We start from the raw sequence: 24,683 nt of genomic DNA on the forward strand, positions 1-24,683 counted from the left end.
TGTGTTCTAAAATGTCAAGACCATCAAAATCCCAGGTTATTAAATGAAGTTAGGTGAAATGTATATGAAAACTATTAACATTATTGTAATAAACTACAATACCCAGGCGTATCTGACCGGAACTGTGTCACTGACGTTTTGATAAAGCACACTGGGTACGTTTTTCTTTCTTTCCGGCAGGTACGCCATCATGTAAGCTAGCATTTTATTATTTTTCAGTATGTACAATCCATTAAAAATCTGTATTAAAACATGGCCATCAGGTTGTATAGTTCTGGGGTTAGTTAACGGAATGCTTAGCTAATAACACACTACCTCCATTTCTGCTTTTTAATTTGTGAAAATATGAATATTGCATTGCGTATCCGAGGTAATGCATGGGTCTTCTATTGGTCTCCTATACATTGCCTAAGAGCGAGGTTAGAAAGTTGCTAGACATTGATGTTCTGTGTTTATAAAACTATGTGCATTTGTTGCGTTACAAGTTTTACTAGTTAATATTTTAGCTTTAGAGGTTGTCTACTATGGAGTGCTAGCCGGTTAACTAGTTACCTATCCAGTGTGTAGGACTCTTTGCATGGGGGCCTACCGCGAGCCTCCTACTGCCCGAAAACGGATTTCCAGGTGGTCTAGATAGAAACAGAAATTAGCCCCAAAAGCACGTGCATGTAGACGCCAATATAATACACGCTGAATTAAATGTAACCCGAAGATGTAATTCTTGACTTGATTATTTAAAGGTTACATTACGTAGTAAACAAAGTAAACGTGTTGGCTAGATAGCCAATTTGGCCATATCATTGCTTTGAATGAAGATTAGCAAATTATCGGTGCCTTACTTTCCCTCCAACTAGAGTAACGGTTAAATCCAAGTATTTAATGGTGACCATTACATATTTCTATTTGCCTTTTGTCACAGTTAATCCAACATGGGAGCGTACAAATATATACAGGAGCTATGGCGCAAGAAGCAGTCCGACGTGATGCGCTTTCTCCTGCGCGTCCGATGCTGGCAGTACCGTCAGCTCTCCGGTCTCCACCGTGCGCCTAGACCCACCAGACCAGACAAGGCGCGCAGACTGGGGTACAAGTGCAAACAAGGTGGGTGACAGGGACAATTTACGTTGACCCCCCCCCTTAACAGTGCTGCTACTCCAGGGTTTATTATCAAATTTATTTATATAGCCCTTTTTACATCAGCTGATTTCTCAAAGTGCTGTAGAGAAACCCAGCCTAAAACCCCAAACAGCAAGCAATGCAGGTGTAGAAGCACGGTGGCTAGGAAAAACTTCCTAGAGAGGAACCAGGCTATGAGGGGTGGCCAGTCCTCTTCTGGCAGTGCCGGGTGGAGATTATAACAGAACATGGCCAAAATGTTCATAAATTACCAGCATGGTATAATAATAATCACAGTAGTTGTCGAGGGTGCAGCAAGTCAGCACCTCAGGAGTAAATGTCAGTTGGCTTTTCATAGCCGATCATTAAGAGTATCTCTACCGCTCCTGCAGTCTCTCTAGAGAGTTTAAACAGCAGGTCTGGGACAGGTAGCACGTCCGGTGAACATGTCAGGGTTCCATAGCCGCAGGCAGAACAGTTGAAACTGGAGCAGCAGCACGGCCAGGTGGACTAGGGACAGCAAGGAGTCATCATGCCATGTAGTCCTGAGGCATGGTCCTAGAGCTCAGGTCCTCCGAGAGAGCATACTTAAATTCACACAGGACACCGGATAAGACAGGAGAAGTACTCCAGATATAACAAACTGACCCTAGCCCCCGACACATAAACTATTGCAGCATAAATACTGGAGGCTGAGACAGGAGGGGTCACGAGACACTGTGGCCCCATCCGATGATGCCCACGGACAGGGCCAAACAGGAAGGATGCAACCCCACCCACTTTGCCAAAGCACAGCCCCCACACCACTAGAGGGATATCTTCAACCACCAACTTACCATCCTGAGACAAGGCCGAGTATAGCCTACAAAGATCTCCGCCACGGCACAACCAAAGGGGGGGGCGCCAGCCCAGACAGGAAGATCACGTCTCCCTGTTATCTATGCATAGTCACTTTACCCCTACCTACATGCTCCCGAGTGGCGCAGTGGTCTAAGGCACAGCATCTCAGTGCTAGAGGCATCACAACAAACCCACTACAGACTAGGCAAGTTAAGAACAAATTCTTATTTACAGTGAGAGCCAAACACGGATGACTCTGGGCCAATTGTGTGCCGCCCTATGGGACTCCCAATCACAGCCAGTTGTGAGAGAGCCTGGAATCGAACCAGGGTCAGTAATGACATGCGGTGCCTTAGACCGCTGTACCACTCAGGAGCCCTCATGTCTGATCCGTTGGTTTGATAAGTTGAATATGTTATTTGTAGCTCTGTTGTCGTGATTAGACAGATGGTATTCCCATTGCCTGTTTGGTTTCGCAAAAACATTCAAGTCACTTATCTGTTTAGAAGTGTTGCTTCACATGAAAGGTAGACCAAGTGGTTGTGTCATTTGTTGTCTATTATTCCTTGACATGTCGCTGTCTTATGACAGGCTATGTCATCTACCGTGTCCGTGTTCGCCGTGGAGGCCGCAAGCGCCCCGTGCCCAAGGGTGCCACCTACGGCAAGCCCGTCCACCATGGTGTCAACCAGATCAAGTTTGCCCGCAGCCTCCAGTCCACTGCTGAGGTAAGAGTTTCTGAACAGGTGTATCTCCCAGGTTGTGGTCTGATTCTTATCCTTTCTCCCCAAATGTTGCATTTGCTCACTTTGTTAAGTACTTGGTAAGCATGGTATTGGTGTAAGCTTGGGCTAGTGTTTTTTTTTATACAAAGATAATCTTACATCAGTCAGTATTTATTTTAAGTCCATGAGAGATAGTGAGTGAGTACGCTTCAGGGAGAAGTTACAAAGAACTGCACAAGGATGTCACAGATCTGACCTGGCTTGGCAAATCTACGCTCAATTCCAAATCTACCCTTGCCTCTGCTTCTAGACCCTTGTGCCGATATGAATGCGTTGGATAGGTACAAGTCATTTCATATTGGCTCTATTTCCCTCTGAAACAAATCTCACATTCCAAATGGAACCCTTTTCATCAATAATGCATCCTCTCAATGTGGTTAATGATGCTCAACTTTTTTCCCCATCTTATCGACTATGGTGAAACCAGTCTGAAATAAGCCAATTTGTCTGAAACCACATTACAGAAAATAATGCGTCCTTTCCAAAAGTATCTTGGTTGTATTTAAAACTGTATTGTATTAAACTAAGTGAATGGTAGTCTCTTCACATTGGACTTGATGATTACTTCAATGTTGAGACAAATCCATATGTTGTGTAGCTCCATGTGTATGTGTCAGGCAGTGGGAATTTATCATTTTAGATCTTTCCCATACCTTTTTTTATTGTGTGTGTATCTATATGCTAGAATTGCTCGACAGATTTGAAGGTGGCGTAACTGGGTAATACCCCTGCCGCAGGGAGCCATGCGCAGTATGGGGTTGGCAGTGCTGTCACTAGGCCAGGCCTCAGAACATTGCAAATCAGTCATTTACATTCATTCAAGTTTCTGAATGTGACTTGTCTGACCTGCTTGGTCTTCGGTCTCCCCAACAGGAGCGTGCTGGTCGTCACTGTGGAGGCCTGAGGGTGCTGGCCTCTTACTGGGTAGGAGAGGACTCCACCTACAAGTTCTTCGAAGTGATCCTGATCGACACCTTCCACAAGGCTATCAGACGCAACCCCGACACCCAATGGATCACCAGGCCCGTGCACAAGCACAGGGAGATGCGTGGCCTGACGTCCGCGGGCAAGAAGAGCCGTGGCCTGGGCAAGGGCCACAAGTTCCACATGACCATGGGTGGTTCCCGCCGGGCAGCCTGGAAGAGACGCAATACCCTGCAGCTGCACCGCTACCGCTAGAGGGTGTCTGTACATTTAAAGAAATAAACACATGCCTTTTTATGGTGACAAAATGTTGGTGTGGTGTGTGAGAGTTCATCATTTTGGGTGTTGAAGCTGCCATTTGATGTCTTTGGCGATAAAGGGATATAGATAGTGGTTAGTAATTAGGATACGCGAAGCTGACAGACTAGCATCTTCAGACTTGTGAAATGTGGTTTATAGAAATTCACCCTGTCAGAACTATTGATCAATATGACAGTGAGTGTAACTGATCTGAACCATTGTCTACAGTACACACTGGTTTACACCGGAGGGGTTATTCGTCATAACATCTAGATCATTCAACTCCTACCCTGTGGGTCCGGAGCCTGCTGGCTGGGTTTCTGTTGTACTTGATAAATTGTTCCCACCTGGTGTCCCAGTTCTAAATCGGTCCCTGGTTAGGGGGGGGGGGGGGGGAATGCTGTGGAACTGGCTTTGAGTTTGGGGGCTCTAGGAATGGTTTAACAATGTGTTTTTGGGGATAATAGTTTAAATAACCTGGGGGGCTTGACTGTTGGCACTAAGGACCACTAGTCAAACAGTGAAACTACTCTTGGTGTTGAGTGTCTATAGTCCAGGATCACCAGGAAAGGTCACATTAAATGATCTATTTAGGTCTGATATAGCAGGCAGCCTAGAGCAGAGTTTCCCAAATGGTCCTGGGTCCCCCCCTAGGTGCACGTTTTGTTGTTTGCCCTAGCACTGAACAGCTGATTTAAAATAATCAAAGCTGGATTTCATTTGAATCGGCTATGTAGTTTTAGGGCAAATACCAAAACGTGCAGGGGGGGGGCTGAGTTTAGGAAATACTGTCAGAGCAGGGCTCAACCTCCGTTCCTGGAGAGCTATTGTCCTGTAGGTTTTCTCCAGCTCTGGTCTAGCACGTCTAATAATTAGCTGGTTGATAAGCTGAATCGGGTTGCTTACAATGGGTTGTAGTGAACCTACAGAACAATAGCTCTCCAGGAACAGGGATGGAGAGAACCTTCAGGACGATAGCTCTCCAGGAACAGGGTTGGAGAGAACCTTCAGGGCTATAGCTCTCCAGGAACAGGGTTGGAGAGAACCTTCAGGACTATAGCTCTCCAGGAACAGGGCTGGAGAGAACCTTCAGGACTATAGGTCTCCAGGAACAGGGCTGGAGAGAACCTTCAGGACTATAGCTCTCCAGGAACAGGGTTGGAGAGAACCTTCAGGGCTATAGCTCTCCAGGAAGAACCTTCAGGACGATAGCTCTCCAGGAACAGGGTTGGAGAGAACCTTCAGGACGATAGCTCTCCAGGAACAGGGTTGGAGAGCCACAACCGAGAAGTTGAAGTGGGACAGCATCTGGAACAGGAGTGTCGAACTCATTCCACTGGGGGCTGAGTGTACAGGTTTTTATTTTTTATTTCACTTAAGACCTAAACAACCAGGTGAGGGGTGCCTTACTAATTAGTGACCTTAATTCATCAATCAAGTACAAGGGTGGATCGAAAACCTGCACAAACTTGGCCGTCTGTGGAATGAGTTTGACGTGATCTGGAGGATGGCTGGTTCGAGTCCCATGTCAGAAGGAAAAATCTGATTTCCAAGATAATAGAAAGTATAATTTTCTCATTTGATCAAATCTATTTTTCCATCAACTGACAATGTATGGTGTAGTATACTGATGGGCTAAGTGCTAGATTGATTATAACATCTCAACTGGAAGAAATTTAAGTTAGACTAAAAACACCTTAAATAAGACATATTAGTCTGCTCAACGTAAAGCACAAATTTACAGCTAAATAGTAAAGTAACACAATGATGTGAAGCACTGCCCCCCCGTCCCCCTTAATCTTCTGTTGCACCACTACTCAGTTCTAAGTAAAGACAATACTTCAAAGACGATACACTGTCTGAAAGGACTCAAAAGCTAGAGCAGCAAGGGGGTTGAGTTAGAGAACAATGGTCATTTATAGAACTTTCTCACATTTCTCCCAGGCCCATTGTTATTACACACATTTAGATGGGGAAAGAGAACGGCAGTGTTCAGGTCGCCCATGATCTGTGACCTGGTGACCAAAATTCCACCGAAACTGGAGAATGGGTGAGGAGGCATGTTCTCTACTTTTTTCGGGGTGGTAGCAGAAGAAACCAGGGAAATGGGAGCTGGTCAGTACAGGTCTCCCTTGGGATATGGCTGTGCCAAACCCATGAAGGCTGCTTGGTACAGTGGGGTGGTGATTACCATGTCTGTCAGACAACTAAGTGATGCAGAAAATCTGCAAAACGAACTTCATATTCTCTTATTCAAATCAATGTGTGTTACTGTTGAATTTGAAGTGAACTTCCATTGTTCTCAGAGTTGTTGAATGTCTTCATTCTACTTAAATGTCTCTCCTCGTTCTTGCACTGACCTTCGTTGAAAAGCTAGGTAGCCACATTATTCTTGTCGACAACTATGACAAGGAAGTGTGTGGGAGATACGGTGAAACAGCTCATGTCAGTCAGTTTGACCCGTTCTGAGACAGACGGTACTGCTGGATAAATGATGTGGTTCATCTCCGTTCAACCAAGGTGCATGGATTCAGGAACAAGATGCTGGAGTAAGGTCACATAACTACTCTATTTCATTGATGTCACACAGGACAACTACTTCATTATTTTTCTCCTTGGTTAGCTATATGAAAACACTAGTGTACTTGGTTAGCTATATGAAAACACTAGTGTACTTGGTTAGCTATATGAAAACACTAGTGTACTTGGTTAGCTATATGAAAACACTAGTGTACTTGGTTAGCTATATGAAAACACTAGTGTACTTGGTTAGCTATATGAAAACACTAGTGTACTTGGTTAGCTATATGAAAACACTGTTTCAAACACACATGCAGACCTACACCCAAATATCTACATTTTGCCCTCGTTCCTGAGTAAAAAAAACAAGCTGTTATGTGTGTGTGTCATTCTGAATGTGTCTGTCCTCACATTGCCTCCCCTCTCTGTGGCCTCTGCCCCACCTCTGCCTCACCCAGTTTAGCTCAAGTGGAGGTGAAACACAGGTCACCATGATACTATAGCAAGCCTTACCTAGGTAGGTGTGTTATAACTTGTAGCAGTAGTTAGCAAGTGTGCCTGTGTGCTGTTCTCCATAGAGAGCATTCTTTCCCCATTCATTTTCCCTATAGGTATGGCTGAACAAACCAGAGGTAACTGATTTCCGGGTTTGAGGGCTACAAGCTTGCGTGCTCTATTACACACATGAAATAGTTGAATTATTATTAATAACGAAAAAAAATGTTAACATTTCAAAAATATGTTTTGTACTGTGTAAAGAAGCCTTTGCTGCCAATGTGAGAATGCTTTTTATGCATTTTAAACTGCTGCTGTATTACATTCCTGAAATCCTGAAAGCTCAATGTCTGGGAAAAATCTTCTAATTATTTCAGATTTTATGCTTCAGTGCATTCAATTTGTTGGATAAATGTTGTTTTTGCTGCTATACTATAGGCAAAAGACTCATTTTTATTCATGTTCCATTTTCCCAATCCATTTCTGAAACGTTGGAACCCATCAGCAATAAATCCTCACACCGCTTTTGTGTCTGAGAACTTGTCAAGGATGTACTACATTGCTCACAGTGGCATTGAGACAAGATGGTAGTATTTTTAAATGCATGCATGCACTCTTTGCATCTATATGTGTCAATAGGAACTACTTTTCTATATGAATTCACTCAATGTGAGATCCCAAGAGCCCCTCCTCCCCATTTCTCCCGCCACCAGTAGTTGATCTAGAAGTGTTGGAGAGACTACGGAAAGATAGGGAGGGTGATGATCCATCTGATTTGTTGAAGAGACGACTGGTTACTGTGTGTCAGGATTTTGTGGCCACTTGCACAGAAGGTTCAAAAGATCCAAGGACAGGATGTACTGGGTCAGCATTTGTAGTGCAGGAATGTGGGGTGGAAGTCAGGAAACATATTACAGATCATCTGGCTGTATATACGGTGGAGCTGATGGCCGTACTGTTGGCCTTACAGTGGGTGGGCGAAGTGAAGCCAGACAGCGTAGTTATTCAGTGTTAATGAGTCTCCAGTCCTTTAGCTCACGTAGCAGACAATACCTGCTTTATGAGGTGCTACAAACACATGGCAGGATTAGACAGATGGGTACACAGATAAGATTCACTTGAGTCCCAGTCCATGTGGGGGTGGAGGGGAACGAGGCAGTTGGTGTTCTGGCTAAACAAGCACTTAGTAGTGGGGATGTTGATGTTGTAGTTTCAATGAACAAGGCAGAGGCAAAAAGCCTGATATGGACAGTGATGGTGCAGAAATGGCAGGAGCAGTGGAATGCTAAGGGCAGGCATTTATTTAAAGTACAGAGGAAAGTCGGGTAGGGAAGGACGGCAGGAAGGGACAGAAGAGAGGAGGCTATTTTTACAAGATTAAGGGTTACGTGTGTGTGTCATTCTGAAAGTGTCTGTCCTCACGTTGCCTCCCCCCTGAGGCCTCTGCCTCACCTCTTGGACACGAGGATCCCCTTTCTCCTAACATTGCCTATCTGGCCTAAATGTTTAAATTTAGGCCATAGTGAGAGTGTAGGCTAGTTGAATAAGACCTTAAATGTGATAGGAAAGCATCCAACAGGAAAGTGTGATTATTGCCAGGAAACGGAGACCGTGGAGCATGTACTGCTACAAGGTGGGCAGAGAGAGGCTGAGATCTAGTATGAGGGAGAAAGAGGTACAGCAAATTAGTTTAAAGACTGTATTGAGTAGAATGGCATTAGATATAGTCTCAAATATTTAAAAAAGATACAATTAAGAGCAACAGTGCTGGCAGGTAGGATTTAGTGCCAGAGATTGTAACATTCTCTGTTTCAAGGAAACATGGCTCACTCAGGATATGTTGTCAGAGTCGGTACAGCAACCCGGTTTCTTCATGCATCGCGCCGAAACAGAAACAAACATCTCTGGTAAGTAGAAGGGTGGGGGTGTATGCCTTATGATTGACAACTCATGGTGTAATCATAACAACATACAGGAACTCAAGTCCTTTTGTTCACCTGACCTAGAATTCCTTACAATCAAATGCCGACCGCATTATCTTCCAAGAGAATTCTCTTCGATTATGGTCACAGCCGTACTTCACTGGACTCTGTATAAACTGGAAACCATACATCCTGGGGCTGCATTTATTGTATCTGGGGATTTTAACAAAGCTAATCTGAGAACAAGGCTTCCTAAATTCTATCAGCATATCGAATGTGCGACAAGAGCTGGTAGCATTCTGGATCATTGCTACTCTAACTTCCGCGATGCATACAAAGCCCTCCCCTGCCCTGCCTTTGTCAAATCTGACCATGACTCCATTTTGTTGCTCCCGACCTATAGACAGAATCTAAAACAGGAAACGCCCGTGCTCAGGTCTATCCAACGCTAGCCTGACCAATCGGATTCCACGCTTCAAGATTGCTTCGATCACGTGGACTGGGATATGTTCCAGATCGCCTCAGACAACAACATTGATGTGTACGCTGACTCAGTGTGCGAGTTTATTAGCAAGTGCATCGGAGATGTCGTACCCACTGTGACTATTAAAACCCTCCCTAACCAGAAACCGTGGATTGATGGCAGCATTTGCGCAAAACTGAAAGCGCAAACCACCACTTTAAAATCATGGCAAGGCGATTGGAAACATGACCAATTACAAACAGTGCAGCTATTCCCTCCGCAAGGCAAACAAACAAGCAAAGCGTCAGTATAGAGACAAGGTAGAGTCGCAATTCAATGGCTCAAACACGAGACATATATGGCAGGATCTACAGTCAATCACGGATTACAAAAAGAAAACCAGACCCGTCACAGACATCGGCGTCTTTCTCCCAGACAATTTATTTGCTCGCTTTGAGGACAATACAGTGCCACTGACACGGCCCGCTACCAAAGCCTGTGGGCTCTCCTTCTCCCTGGCCAACGTGAGTAAAACATTTAAACATGTTAACCCTTGCAAGGCTGCCGGCCCAGACGGCATCCCTAGCCGTGTCCTCAGGGCATGCGCAGACCAGCTGGCTGGTGTGTTTACGGACATATTCAATCAATCCCTATCCCAGTCTGTTGTCCCCACATGCTTCAAGATGGCCACCATTGTTCCTGTTCGCAAGACAGCTAAGGTAACTGAACTAAATGACTAGAAGTTGCACTCACTTCTGTCATCATGAAGTGCTTTGAGAGACTAGTCAAGGATCATATCACCTCCGCCCTACTTGATACCCTAGACCCACTCCAATTTGCTTACCACCCCAATAGGTCCACTGACGGTGCAATCGCCATCACACTGCACACTGCACCCTGCCCTATCCCATCTGGACAAGAGGAATACCTATGTAAGAATGCTGTTCATTGACTTCAGCTCAGCATTTAACACCATAGTACCCTCCAAACTCGTCATTAAGCTCGAGACCCTGGGTCTACACCCTGCCCTATGCAACTGGGTCCTGTACTTTCTGACGGGCCGCCCCCAAGTGGTGAAGGTAGGAAACAACATCTCCACCCCGCTGATCCTCAACACTGGGGCCCCACAAGGGTGCGTTCTCAGCCTTCTCCTGTACTCCCTTTTCACCCATGACTGCGTGGCCATGCACGCCTCCAACTCAATCATCAAGTTTGCAGATGACACTACAGTGGTAGGCTTGATTACCAACCACGACGAGACGGCCTACAGGGAGGAGGTGAGGGCCCTCGGAGTGTGGTGTCAGGGAAATAACCTCTCACTCAACGTCAACAAAACAAAGGAGATGATCGTGGACTTTAGAAAACAGCAGAGGGAGCACCCCCCATCCACATCGACAGTACAGTAGTGGGGAAGGTGGAAAGTTTTAAGTTCCTCGGCGTACACATCACGGACAAACTGAAATGGTCCACCCAGACAGCGTGGTGAAGAGGGCCCAACAGCACGTCTTCAACCTCAGGAGGGTGAAGAAATTTGGCTTGTCACCTAAAAAACTCACAAACTTTTACAGATGCACAATTGAGAGCATCCTGTCGGGCTGTATCACTGCACCACCCTCAACCGCAAGGCTCTCCAGAGGGTAGTGCGCTCTGCACAACGCGGGGGCAAACTACCTGCCCTCCAGGACACCTACAGCATCCGATGTCACAGGAAGGCCAAAAAGATCATCAAGGACAACAACCACCCGAGCCACTGCCTGTTCACTCCGCTATCATCCAGAAGGCGAGGTCAGTACAGGTGCATCAAAGCTGGGACCGAGAGACTAAAAAACAACTTCTATCTCAAGGCCATCAGACTGTTAAACTGCCATCACTAACATAGAGAGGCTGCTGCCATTATACAGACTCAATCTCTGGCCACCTTAATAAATTGACTTAATAAAGGTGTCACTTTAAATACACCACTTTAATAATGTTTACATATCCCACATTATTCATCTCATATGTATATACCGTTCTATACCATCTACTGCATTTTGCCTGTGCCGCACGGCCATCGCTCATCCATACATTTATATGTACATATTCTTATTCACCCCTTTACATTTGTGTGTATACGGTAGTTTTGTGAATTTGTTATATTACTTGTTAGATATTACTGCATCGTCGGAACTAGAAGCACAAGCATTTCGCTACACTCGCATTAACATTTGCTAACCATGTGTATGTGACCAATACAATTTGATTTGAGTTTCTCCCCGTCTCTGGCCCACACTCCAGTACAGTAGATGGCGGTAATGCACCAAAACGTTGGATGCCAACCGCCGATAAACCCCACCAAAGAAGAAGAATAGCAGTTCGAGTCGAGAGCTCAACTCGGAACTGTCGTCCAGCGAATAATAACGTTCTACTCTTTGCTACCAGAGCTATCGTTTCCTTCGAGAAAATACACATTTTTATGCTATAGCTGTTAATATGCTTAGGCCTATCTTTAGTCTTCAGAAAAGAGACATCAGACGGACAGTTTTTTTGAGCGCTCTACGAAAAAGAATAATATACGGAATTCCGAACGTTCGATTCATTCTGAAGCGAAACAATTGGCTACTATCTATTGTTTGATTTGGGGCGTGTTTTCAACCAAACGGATACAGTTTAGTTTACGTCAATTGTTTGGAACGTTGGTGATCATCAACTATCACGACGGGAAATCAATCTGATTAGCAACAGTTGCTGTTGAGCGATAGCTGTCATCTATGAAACTAGTAGGACTACGTGCATTTGCCGACTATTTTCTGAACGCTTCAATTCATTGATCAAAAACTTCAACCAGTGACGTAAAAAGTTGGTGAAAACAAGATAAGAAACACGTCATCAGACTAAAGGTCCAAATAAGGGGATTTCAGAAGTCAGAGCACATGGAATCTACAAAAGCAGGTAAAATGATCATATTCTTCTCAATACGTTTATAAAGATGTATGTGTAGGCCTCTAGCCTATTTTAGTGTCTACAGTTTAACCGTTTGACTTTGAATCTTGATAGTGTATTTTATTAGACCACAACCTAGATTAATATTACAACTTTAACAGGCTACTTGTCAGAATCCTGGTTTTAAAGAGTTTTGTGATGTTTTGAATTAAAACATAAGCAAATTGTATTACAGTGAACTGCTCATACATGTTATATTTTTCTTACTGTAATGAGCCTTAATTAAAACTGGGTTAAAGTGGGTTAGGAGTGCCATTGAAGGTGTTGTTATTTTAGTATTGGTATGCTGGAACAGTGTTGCAGGTCCCTTTTCTCACATGCACGGGTCGTTAGCCATGTGCGACTCTGTATACGATCTCTCTGATTGGCTGAGGAGCCCTGTGGCGTGTATACCTCCTTCTTTAAATGCTCCCTTGCGTCCTCTGGTTGGTGGAGAAGTGCTGTGACGTAAATATTGCATAATTCTGCCAAAGATAATGCACTGCGAGTTGATGTGGATACACGTGAAACTGCATGCAGTTATAGGTTTGCAGCAATGTAAACTGACACAATTTTCTACCACTGGGTTTCTTGAGAAAACATGTCCGTTCCAGGTAGGGGCGGGTTCCAAAAATGAGCTTCGTCAGTCTAGTAAAATTATAATTGATTGGCCAAGAGTTTCACAACCTAATCATCTATTCATTATGTAAGTCACCCTTATTTGGAATGGGTTTGCTATGGGATTTCTTGTGCTTTATGAATGTTGAAAAGAGGGCAGCTGTAGCTATTGAGATTATTTTAGAATTTGCTGAAACTTCTGTAATGCAGTTCGATCAACAAGGAATTTACAGACGACCAACTCATGAACACATCAATTACCTTGACATTGACTCTGTACCGGTACCCCCTGTATATAGCCCCACTATTGTTATTTACTGCTGCTCTTTAATTATTTGTTATTCTTATCTCTTACATTTTTAGGTATATTCTTAAAACTGCATTGTTGGTTAAGGGTTTGTAAGTAAGCATTTCACTGTAAGGTCTACAACACCTGTTGTATTCGGCGCATGTGACAAATTACATTTTATTTAGTACCATAAGGCCACACAACATTTGGCAGGCATTAATCGCTTGCTTCATGAAGCAATCTGGCAATGTTGGCCCTGACCCTGCTTCTTGATTGAATGACGATGAGCTTCCCTCTTGAGCCATATGTGTGTGAGTTGAAGTGTAGCCAGGCTATTCTCCACACACCCTGCTGAAACTGGCATTATGTAACAAGGGTGTTATCTAACCAGAATGTAGGAAGAGAAACGAGGTCAGCCTGATCTGACAAAAGGGGGGTGATAAAACAGAGCGGTTCCTGGGCGGGTGGTCGGCCTCTCTTCCTGGCTGAGAGCCACTCTGCACAGGGTTGCCAGGTCTAGCTGAAATTTCTTGCCCAAGACAACTCAAAACCTGCCCACGAGGCCTAAAAACTAGCTCAAAAATGTTTTTCGCTGCAAGAGAGCTGCCACATTTAGCCAATAAACCCTTTTCCCATAACTTTATTGAGCAAATTAAGAAGGATTTCTCGATTTAACTTACTAACAACCTAAGAAGGCCAGCAGCATACCACCCTGCATCCCACTACTGGCTTGCTTCTGAAGCTAAGCAGGGTTGGTCCTGGTTGGTCTGTGCATGGGAGACCAGATGCTGCTGGAAGTGGTGTTGGAGGCCAGTAGGAGGCACCGTTTCCTAGTCTAAAACAAATATCCCATAGCCCCAGGGCAGTGATTGGGGACATTGCCTTGTGTAGGGTGCCATCTTTCGGGTTGGGATGTTAAACGGGTGTATTGACTAGAGGTCGACCGATTAATCGGAATGGCCGATTAATCGGGGATGATTTCAAGTTTTCATAACAATCGGAAATCGGTATTTTTGGGCGCCGATTTTTTTTTTTTTTTTTATTTTTTTTATATATTTTTTTTAAAATATATATATATATATTTTTTTTTACACCTTTATTTAATCTTTATTTAACTAGGCAAGTCAGTTAAGAACACATTCTTATTTACAATGACGGCCTAGCGGGGCAGAACGACAGATTTTTAACCTTGTCAGCTCGGGGGATCTAATCTTGCAACCTTACAGTTAACTAGTCCAATGCTCTAACTAACACCTGATTACATTGCACTCCACGAGGAGCCTGCCTGTTAGCGAATGCAGTAAGCTAAGGTAAGTTGCTAGCTAGCATTAAACTTATCTTATAAAAAACAATCAATCAATGACTGTTATTGCTCCAATGTGTACTTAACCATAAACATCAATGCCTTTCTTAAAATCAATACACAAGTATATATTTTTAAACCTGCATATTTAGCTAAAAGAAATCCAGGTTAGCAGGCAATATTAACCAGGTGAAATTGTGTAATTTCTCTTGCGTTCATTCCACGCAGAGTCAGGGTATATGCAACAGTTTGGGCCGCCTGGCTCTTTGCGAACTAATTTGCCAGAATTTTACGTAATTATGACAACATTGAAGGTTGTGCAATGTAACAGGAATATTTAGACTCATGGATGCCACCCGTTAGATAAAATACGGAACGGAATAAACGTTTTGTTTTCGAGGTGATAGTTTCCGGATTAGTCAAAGGTATATGGTTTAGAGAGAAATAGTCGACGCGTTATAATTCCTGTAATAACTTGCGGCTGAATTTGAAAGGGGTTCCTTCGTTATTTTACCGTTCATGTCTTCCATAGAGAATGTCTTGATCTACTTCAAATAAGGTCTGTGTTTCGTGCAGGCTTAAACCGCCTCGACGTTTTGATACCCGTGGAAATCTCACTAGGATAAGGTAACGTTTGTCAACATTTTCATAAATCCACTCTACACATTTTTTTATCTTCACTTATATTTAGCCAATATTGATCAGAGTTACCTTGTCCTATGGATATCTACACAGTTATAAAATTGGCACGGTGATGTAAGCCTACACGAAACACAGACCTTATTTTAAGTGAATCTAAAAATATCCTATGGAATAAATGAAGGAACCGCTTTTCAGATTTTGCTAGAAAGTGTCATGGGAATTATGACTTGCACTTTGGTTGTCAATTCTTACCATGCCCATTATTAAAATAGGATTTCCTGCATATAGAAATTAAAGTTTTTGTTTTCAACATTCATCACAGGTAACTTAAACTCTATTTTTATTCAAACAGTTGAGAGTATTTGTCTCCTAAGCAGACTCTTCAGTATAATTGTCACTTCAGAGCTGTGTGTGTATTTATGTATTATATTAAGTTAAAATAAAAGTGTTCATTGTTCATTCAGTATTGTTGCAATTGTCATTATTACAAAAATGTGTGTGTGTGTGTGTGCATGATATATACTGTATATATAGAATTTTTTTTATTTTTTATAAATCGGCCGATTAATCGGTATCGGCTTTTTTTGTCCTCCAATAATCGGTATCGGTATCGGCATTGAAAAATCATAATCGGTCGACCTCTAGTACTGACTCTCTGTGGTCACTAAAGATCCCATGGCACTTATCGTAAGAGTAGGGGTGTTAACCCCGGTGACCTGGCTAAATTGCCAATCTGGCCTTCATACCATCATGGCCACCTAATCATCCCCATCATGGCTCATTCATGGCTCATTCATCCCCATCTTGGCTCATTCATCCTCCTCTCCCCTGTAACTGTTCCCAAGGTCGTTGTTGTAAATGAGCATGTGTTCTCTGTCAACTTACCTGGTATAATAATAAAAAGCAACATTTGGTTTTCCATCAAAATTATAATTATTGTGAGCTAATGTGACTAAAATAATTTGAATATTTGTTTTTTATTATTTTTGTAGTTTCTATAACTAGGCAAGAATGTCGCAAGAGAAAAGATAATTCAGCCTTATTACACTTTAAAAAAATATTTATATTTGAGATTCTTCAAAGTAGCCACCCTTTGCCTTGATGACAGCTTTGCACACCCTTGGCATTCTCTGAACCAGCTTCACCTGGAATGCTTTTCCAACAGTCCTGAAGGAGTTCCCACATATGCTGAGCACTTGTTACCTGCTTTTCCTTCACTCTGCGGTCCAACTCATCCCAAACCATCTCAATTGGGTTGAGGCCAGGTGATTGTGGAGGCCAGGTGATTGTGGTGGCCAGGTCATCTGATGCAGCACTCCATCACTCTCCTTCTTGGTAATATAGCCCTTCTTGGTCAAATAGCCCTCACACAGCCTGGAGGTGTGTTTTAGGTCATTGTCCTGTTGAAAGACAAATGATAGTCCCACTAAACGCAAATCAGATGGGATGGTGTTTCGCTGCAGAATACTCTGGTAGCCATGCTGGTTAAGTGTGCCTTGAAATTTAAATAAATCCCAGACAGTGTCACTAGTAAAGCACCATCACACCTCCTCCTCCATGCTTCACAGTGGGAATCACAACTGCGGAGATCATCTGTTTAGCTACTCTCACCAAAAATCTCAAATTTGGACTCATCAGACCAAAGGACAGAATTCCACCAGTCTAATGTCCATTGCTCGTGTTTCTTGGTCCAAGCAAGTCTCTTCTTCTTATTGGTGTCCTTTTAGTAGTGGTTTCTTTGCAGCAACTCAATCATTGAGGCCTGATATACACAGTCTCCTCTGAACAGTTGATGTGGAGATGTCTGTCACTTGAACTCTGTGAAGCATTTATTTGGGATGCAATTTCTGAGGCTGGTAACTCTAACGAACTTATCCTCTGCAGCAGAGGTAACTGTGTCTTCCTTTCCTGTGGCGGTCCTCATGAGAGCCAGTTTCATCATAGTGCTTGATGTTTTTTGCGACTGCACTTGAAGAAACTTCTGTACACCACTCCTACCTTGTCACAACACACCTGTTAATTGAAATGCATTCCAGGTGACTACCTCATGAAGCTGGTTGAGAGAATGCCAAGAGTGTGCAACGCTGTCATCAAGGCAAAGGGTGGCTACTTTGAAAAATCTAAAATATATTTTGATTTGTTTAGCACTTTTCTTGGTTGCTCCATGATTCCATATGTGTTATTTCATGGTTTTGATGTCTTCACTATTTTTCTATAATGTAGAAAATAGTAAAAATAGAGAAAAACCCTTGAATGAGTAGGGGTCCAAACTTTTGACTGGTACTGTAAATTAACTGAATAGGCCTATGCTTGGCAGACAGTGTTTAATAACCCAAGGCTACAACAACAATAATAAACTGAAGTTATAGGCTATTTATTAAATCCGTTTGCCACCTCCAGGTAAACTACACAAGTGAAACAAATGTTCACTTTGCATTGGCTACATTGGCTACAGTGATATCGTCATTTCAACATATTTGTTTAAAATGGTAGGCTACAGTAGCCAACATAGGCATAGAAATGAATAGGCTAATTGATGGCCAGCAGATGCAACTGTATCATTCTCCACATTTTAATGTCAGTTTCATTGTGGACCTTTCCCTATAACAGAAGCACGCAAGGGAGTTCACTTGAAATTTCCACTCGCCCAGCGCTGGAGACCCAAGAACTGAGCATGTGTAAAACCTTTAGCTTGATATGCTTTTCAATAAGTCAAGTCTACATTAGAATGCAGTTTCAACCAATGTCCCAGCACATTTTTCTAATGGGCTCTAAGTGCCTAAAGTCATTTTCCTGTGCTTTGTCACCGTTATTTCGTGATGAGCGTCAGTATGTTTTCTGGAAAAAAGGTTGGAAATATGTTTTCTAGAAAAAGGGTTGGAAATGGATGTCTCCATAACGACAATCTAAATGGCCTACCTACAACTGGTAAAAAGTTGTCACAACGCATGCTGCTCTGTCTGATCTCACTCACGAGACTCGGCTGTCTGCTGCAGTGCTCAGTCTCAACACACCACACCCAAAATATGAATATTTTTTGGACTACGATTTCCAGATCCTTCCCTTCTGAAACAACATGAATTCAAATTCCTTTCAAACACTCTCTATTTATAAGGTCATGTAAAATCATTGTTCTTTGTGTAACTTGAACCTCTGCTACCCCAGCAGCCAGCCCTATCCATAGAGATAACAGTATAATATGTGTTATATTTAATTATATGAAATTATCAGCCTAATCATCACGTCTGTCTCTCCACTAGGGGGTGTAATAGCCTACATCAGCTCCTCCAGCCCTGAGTCATGTCATAGTGACTCAAATGACTGCTACAACTCCTCCTCCCTGACACACAACTCCTCCCACAGCTGTCGCCAGGGCAACGTGGTGGACACGCCCCTAACCATGTTAGGTCTCCCACTGGCCCATACTACATCAAAGACCAGTGCAAAATGCAGCATTACTAGTGAGTGGTTTCTCTGCTGTGCAATAACTTGAATGTCTATTCAGTTACTATTGCAATAATGGTCCCTTGGCTTTGGGTATGAATACAATCTGTTGAATTTAATTTAAAGAGGCATTGCGTCAATGAGTGCAGATGAGATGTTTTGCCTCTGTGTTTTTGCAGAAATCAACGGCCTGGTGCTGCTGTGTAAGGTGTGTGGAGATATTGCATCTGGATTCCACTATGGGGTCCATGCCTGTGAGGGCTGCAAGGTGAGAACACACAGACTGACACAGACTGACACACACACACCTAATCAATGTTGTGCCTCAATGCCATAGTTAAGGTGAGAGAGCAAGGGCAATGACATAATGGGACGGTAGCCTAACAGTGTCAAATCATCGAACTCAGAATGCTTTTTCCTTATTTTTAACCACAGCCTCTCTCCTCTCTTAATGACCTAGTTCTGCTGTCAAAGCTCTGTGAACTAGCAAGTCTCCCGACAAACTCTGACTCACTAGTGTGTCTGTCTGTGTGTGTATAGGGTTTCTTTCGTCGGAGCATCCAGCAGAACATCCAGTATAAGAAGTGCCTGAAGAACGAGAGCTGTGCCATCATGAGGATCAACAGGAACCGCTGCCAGCAGTGTCGCTTCAAGAAGTGTCTGCTGGTCGGCATGTCCAAGGACTGTAAGTTCCTATTACCTTCTATAACTACATCCCCTCTCCTGTCACAATAATACATGGTTTATTACCGTTCTCGTGGGTTGTCATGGGTTACATAAATATGTAGTTGAGAAAAAAGTAGATGAAGAAAAGTATCGGTTTGTTAGATTTTTAACAAGGATTTACAGTATTTGATCATTATCTGTAGACTAGCATACCTATCAGCAAAGACCATTTTAATAGGAGGTGTTGGAGGTAATTAAAGCCTGGTGAACACTACACGATTTAGCTGTCCAAGACAACTTTTTGAGATCGGAGCCAAAAATCCCCATATCGTTGCGTCACCGACGCTCGTTTAATGTGAGCGGGTCAAAGACGCAATCTGAAGGCTACCGATCTCGTCTTTGAGCAGTCCCAGACAAAATCTGCAATGCTCTTGTAGTGTGAGATTTGAAATGACACGTTTTGAGAACGGTGATCAGCAATAGCCAATGAGAGTTCGCCAGAGAAGAAGCCAGTGAGATGATGACGTTGTTTGGCGTCACCCAGAATGTGTAGACTCTGTAGCAGGAGCGATGACTACTACTAGTATGTGTTTATACTTGCCTTTAACCAAAGCCAAAGTGTCAAATTGTCACAGCTCTGAAGTTCACAATCAATGATATTCAATTCAAAATGTTTCCTAGATATTTCAACTCTATATGGCAACCGTGAATGACTGAACGTTTGATGCTGCTTTGAGCCATAGCTCATAGCTACATTAAATCTAATCACATCATTGTTTTGGCGAGACGGCGTGGTATTGAGAATCCTCACGACAAAGTGAAGAGTCTTGTAGTGTGTGACCACCGTCTGTGCAACATTGTTAAGTGTTAGGATTTTGAAAGTCGTGTAGTGTCCACCCGTGTTAAACCTTGTCTCCTACCTCTTTCCTCTAATAGCTGTGCGTTTCGGCCGCATCCCAAAGCGTGAGAAGCAGCGCATGCTGCTAGAGATGCAGAGTGCCGTGAACAACATGATGAACAACAACAGCCAGCTACACAGCCAGCTCCACGGCAACACCCCCCTCCCCCTGGCCAATCAGCCTCAGGTGCCAGCCTGCCCTGGGGAGCCCCGCCCCCAAGATGTTGACTCTGGTTTAGGCTCCGCCTCTTCCTCCACCTCTCCCACCGCTTCCCCCGGATCCAACCAATCAGAGGAGCCCAAACATCACCCAGAGTCTGCGGTCGCCATGGATACAAGCCCAAGCCCTATATCGGCGTCTCCATCAAGTGGTTCAGACCGCGGGTCAGAGGATGGGATTGGCTCGGTGACCCGGGCCCACCAGGAGACCTTCATGTACAATCAGAAGCAAGGTAGCCCCTCCCCCCAGTCCGATGCCCAGCAGACCTCCCCGGGGGAGGAGCAACATGTCAGTGACACTGGAAAGAGGATAGAGGAGAGGAACCGGAACCAGCAGAATGACCTGTCCCCATTCACAGCCACTCAGGCCCACGACCAGGCTCAGGAGAGGCCCACCAACACTGGGCCTCAGGGCCCTGACAGGCACCATTGCCAGGAGAACGACACCACCACCCCCAGCCATTGCCCCTACAGCAGAGGTACTCCCACCCCCACCCAGAATCAATGTCCCTACAGCAGAGACAGACTGCCCAACAGCTCCCCTAGTGGCTATTTCCCAGCCTACACCCACCATGGAGGCAACAACAGCACTAGCCAGGCCACCTCCAACTCCCATGGAGGATTCACAGGACCACTGTGGAGCGGGGGCAACAGGATGCATCTGGTGAGTCCAAGATAGACAGATGGACAATGACTATATGATATATTATAGTTAATATAATATCTATGCTAATCTATTCTGTAATATATTGATCGACTACATTTGTACAGCACTTCTCAGATCATAAACTACAAATAATAGAAGTCCAAGATTCGATCCCTGTGGAACACCATACTTGATCTCACACCTTGAGATTGTGTTAACATAACACAATGTAGACTTGCCTTATCCACCATTTAATAAGTATATGAATGATATGTTGCATGTGCCTCCTTCTAACCCAAGTCCTTCTCCCCTCTCCATCCTCAGCTGTGTCCCATGAACACATCTCCCCATGTGAATCCCCATAAGTCAGGCCATGGGATCTGGGAGGAGTTCAGCCACAGTTTCACCCCGGCCGTCAGGGAGGTGGTGGAGTTTGCCAAGCAGATCCCAGGCTTCAGCGACCTCTCTCAACACGACCAGGTCAGCCTGCTCAAGGCTGGTACCTTTGAGGTGAAGACCAGAACACTCACTTACAGTATATTAAAACCTCTTATTGGATTGTTTTACTCCATCTTCCTTCCCTAGGCTCTTCTTTTCTCCTTCTCTCCTCTACCCCTTATCCCCTTTCTCACATGTATGTGAATGAAAACAGTATTAAAAACAAACTGATATGGCTCTCATGGAAATGCAGTTGATCCAGCCAAACGTACTTAGTATCTGCTGTCACTTCATCAGGTGCTAGTGATCCGTTTTGCGTCGCTGTTTGACGTGAAAGACCGCACCGTGACATTCCTGGGTGGTACCAAGTACAGCGTGGAGACGTTACGAGCCATGGGCGCCGGCGACTTCCTGACCTCCATGATGGACTTCAGCGAAAATCTGATGCGGCTCGGCCTTAGCGAGGAGGAGATGAGCCTGTTCACCACTGTTGTCCTCATCTCTGCCGGTAGGATCATGACGTGACCTTTTCATTCATATTTCCTGCTGCTTTTAAATATACTTTCTTCTAGACTATAGACAATAGAGCCTATAGAAACAGACTTAATACTGTGAGTTGTTATGGTACTGTATGGCTCCTTACCAAGAGAGTAGTGTAACTATCTAAAGTATGTTTGTTGTTTGAAAGCATGCTTTGTATTATAGTGAATGTTTCCTTCCTTACTAACATATTCTATCCAGCTTCCTGTCATAGAGCCATACATGGGTGAATGGTAATCAAAGAAAAGTATAGGAACCAAGTCTAACAAAGTTCTACTGTGTTTTTTGTGTTCTAGATCGCTCAGGGATTGAGAACGTGAACTCTGTGGAGGCGCTTCAGGAGACTCTGATCCGGCACCTGAAGGGCCTCATCACTAAGAACCACACCAACGAGTCGGCCATATTCACCAAGCTGCTCCTCAGACTGCCCGAACTGCGCTCCCTTAATAACATGCACTCTGAGCAGCTGCTGGCCTTCAAGGTCCATCACTAGACCAGAACCAAGTTCTGAACCTGGGGTGTATTCATTAGGCACCAAATGGAACATTTACTGAAATGGGGAGGTACCACATGAACTTTCCCAATAATAAATGCTTGTTTTTTTCCCCCGTTGCAAAACCTTTTGCTATGGTGTGCCCTAATGAATATGACCATGGACATTGGGTCTGAGGCCTGTGGCTGTGGACCACAAAGCCCATTTCTCCACCCACCCTGACACACCTCGGACATCTACACTAATGAACTATGAACCCTGACCTCCAAGAGAACCCTCATCACGCCCCTCACTTCACGTGATCTTTTCCCTTCACAAACAAGTTGAAGTAGTCAGCAAATGTGTCAAGATCAAAGGGGAGGGGAAATACTTAAGACTTCAAAGTTATCGTACTGTAAGGCTGAAAGGCTTCTGTTGTAATAACCATGAATGCACACGTTCAGACACAAGCAGAAGATATTATGTTTCTTTGTCTTGTTTCTGTGTGTCTGTGTTGTGTAGGAAGTTTGCAACTGTACAACCCTTAGAGAATAACCTTTTTATAAATATTGTGTAGACGTGTATTTTTGCATCGTTGGTGCAATATGATATGTGATTGATTATTTAGACTTTCCGTTTAGGTCTTACACCATGGCTCTCCAACCCTGTTCCTGGAGAGCTACTACCCTGTAGGTTTTTGCTCCAACCCTGTTCCTGGAGAGCTACCGCTCTGTAGGTTTTTGCTCCAACCCTGTTTCTGGAGAGCTACGATCCTGTAGGTTTTTGCTCCAACCCTGTTCCTGGAGAGCTACCACCCTGTAGGTTTTTGCTCTAACCCTGTTCTTGGAGAGCTACGATCCTGTAGGTTTTTGCTCCAACCCTGTTCCTGGAGAGCCACCACCTTGTAGGTTTTTGCTCCAACCCTGTTCCTGGAGCGCTACCATCCTGTAGGTTTTTGCTCCAACCCTGTTCCTGGAGCGCTACCATCCTGTAGGTTTTTGCTCCAACCCTGTTCCTGGAGCGCTACCATCCTGTAGGTTTTTGCTCCAACCCTGTTCCTGGAGTGCTACCATCCTGTAGGTTTTTGCTCCAACCCTGTTCCTGGAGCACTACCATCCTGTAGGTTTTTGCTCCAACCCTGTTCCTGGAGCGCTACCATCCTGTAGGTTTTTGCTCCAACCCTGTTCCTGGAGCGCTACCATCCTGTAGGTTTTTGCTCCAACCCTGTTCCTGGAGCACTACCATCCTGTAGGTTTTTGCTCTAACCCAACCCTAATCTAGCACAATTGATTCTAACAATTAGCTGGTTGATAAGCTGAATCAGGTTAGGTACAACTGGGGTTGGAGTGAAAACCTACAGGAGGGTAGCTTTCCAAGAACAGGGTTAGAGAGCCTTGTTCTACACCTTGGGTGTATTTAAAATAAACATATATATAATTGTAGGCAGACTAATCTAGAAGGATGTTGTGCTTATTGCCCGAAAAGACAGGGTGATTCTAAAGTGGGTTAGGGCTCGTTAATTAAACTCCAAACCATCTAGTTGAAAGTAAACTGACAATGAACGAATGACTACAGAGGACATATGTCTCCTCTCTAAACTATAGGTGTTGAATGACATTAAGGGGGATGTTGTAAAAGCATAGATGGACCTATGTAATCAGGGTAAACGCTGCTAAGTTACCTCTGTCTCGGTGTGGCCCTATCTAGTCACCTGAGGAAGGGCTTTGATTGAATGTTTATTTGTATAGAGGAATCTCTTATTTCAAGCTTATGGTTTCAGCTGATGGTGCAGTGTGTGTGTTACATGCATATAGGAGGTTTATGTTGTAAATCATAATGTTCTTGTTAGGTTATGAACTGAAGTCCATCATTGACAAACACGGTCCAGTCACTTAATTATTATAGTGTATGGTAATAGACGTCATTTGTATGATATGAGTGCAAATGGACAGGAAATCAAATACATTGAGGTTATTCGAACTGACAAAGGTTAACGTTGGTAACCAATAAAACCTATCGACTCCTGAACACATTTCCGCTTGAAGACATTTTAGTTGTTTCTTTCCATGTCAAAAGGATAAAATTGTTATTGTTATTTTTTTGGGGGGGGATGCAAATTTTTAGGTGACAGTTTGGGTAAAAAAAATATCCAATAAAACTGCGCAATTTGATTTTACAAATA

The 24,683-nt window shown here is 43.8% G+C and overlaps 2 protein-coding genes and 1 non-coding gene across 4 annotated transcripts; all 3 read left to right on the forward strand.

Moving 5' to 3' along the window:
• The first annotated feature begins 131 nt into the window (after positions 1-131).
• LOC120022540 (60S ribosomal protein L15) lies at positions 132-3,977 on the forward strand. 2 transcript variants are annotated; one of them, XM_038966489.1, is made up of 4 exons: positions 132-192; positions 920-1,101; positions 2,548-2,684; positions 3,615-3,977. In XM_038966489.1, the coding sequence occupies exons 2-4, from the start codon at positions 930-932 to the stop codon at positions 3,918-3,920; spliced, it is 615 nt and encodes a 204-aa protein (XP_038822417.1). In that variant the 5' UTR covers positions 132-192; positions 920-929; the 3' UTR covers positions 3,921-3,977. The 2 variants fall into 2 exon arrangements, with proteins under 2 accessions (XP_038822417.1, XP_038822418.1); XM_038966490.1 differs by having other exon boundaries at positions 191-370.
• On the forward strand, positions 3,112-3,201 carry LOC120022884. Its single transcript, XR_005472658.1, has one exon. It is a non-coding gene; the product is annotated as a small nucleolar SNORD12/SNORD106 (small nucleolar RNA).
• A 7,739-nt stretch (positions 3,978-11,716) lies between the features above and the next one.
• On the forward strand, positions 11,717-23,249 carry LOC120022859 (nuclear receptor subfamily 1 group D member 2-like). Its single transcript, XM_038966898.1, has 8 exons — positions 11,717-12,296; positions 18,439-18,639; positions 18,802-18,890; positions 19,163-19,307; positions 20,225-21,069; positions 21,376-21,561; positions 21,787-21,997; positions 22,326-23,249. The coding sequence occupies exons 1-8, from the start codon at positions 12,278-12,280 to the stop codon at positions 22,520-22,522; spliced, it is 1,893 nt and encodes a 630-aa protein (XP_038822826.1). The 5' UTR covers positions 11,717-12,277; the 3' UTR covers positions 22,523-23,249.
• Positions 23,250-24,683: the final 1,434 nt, after the last annotated feature.

Source organism: Salvelinus namaycush, chromosome 27, assembly GCF_016432855.1.
Source record: "Salvelinus namaycush isolate Seneca chromosome 27, SaNama_1.0, whole genome shotgun sequence".
NCBI classification, from domain to species: Eukaryota; Metazoa; Chordata; class Actinopteri; order Salmoniformes; family Salmonidae; genus Salvelinus; species Salvelinus namaycush.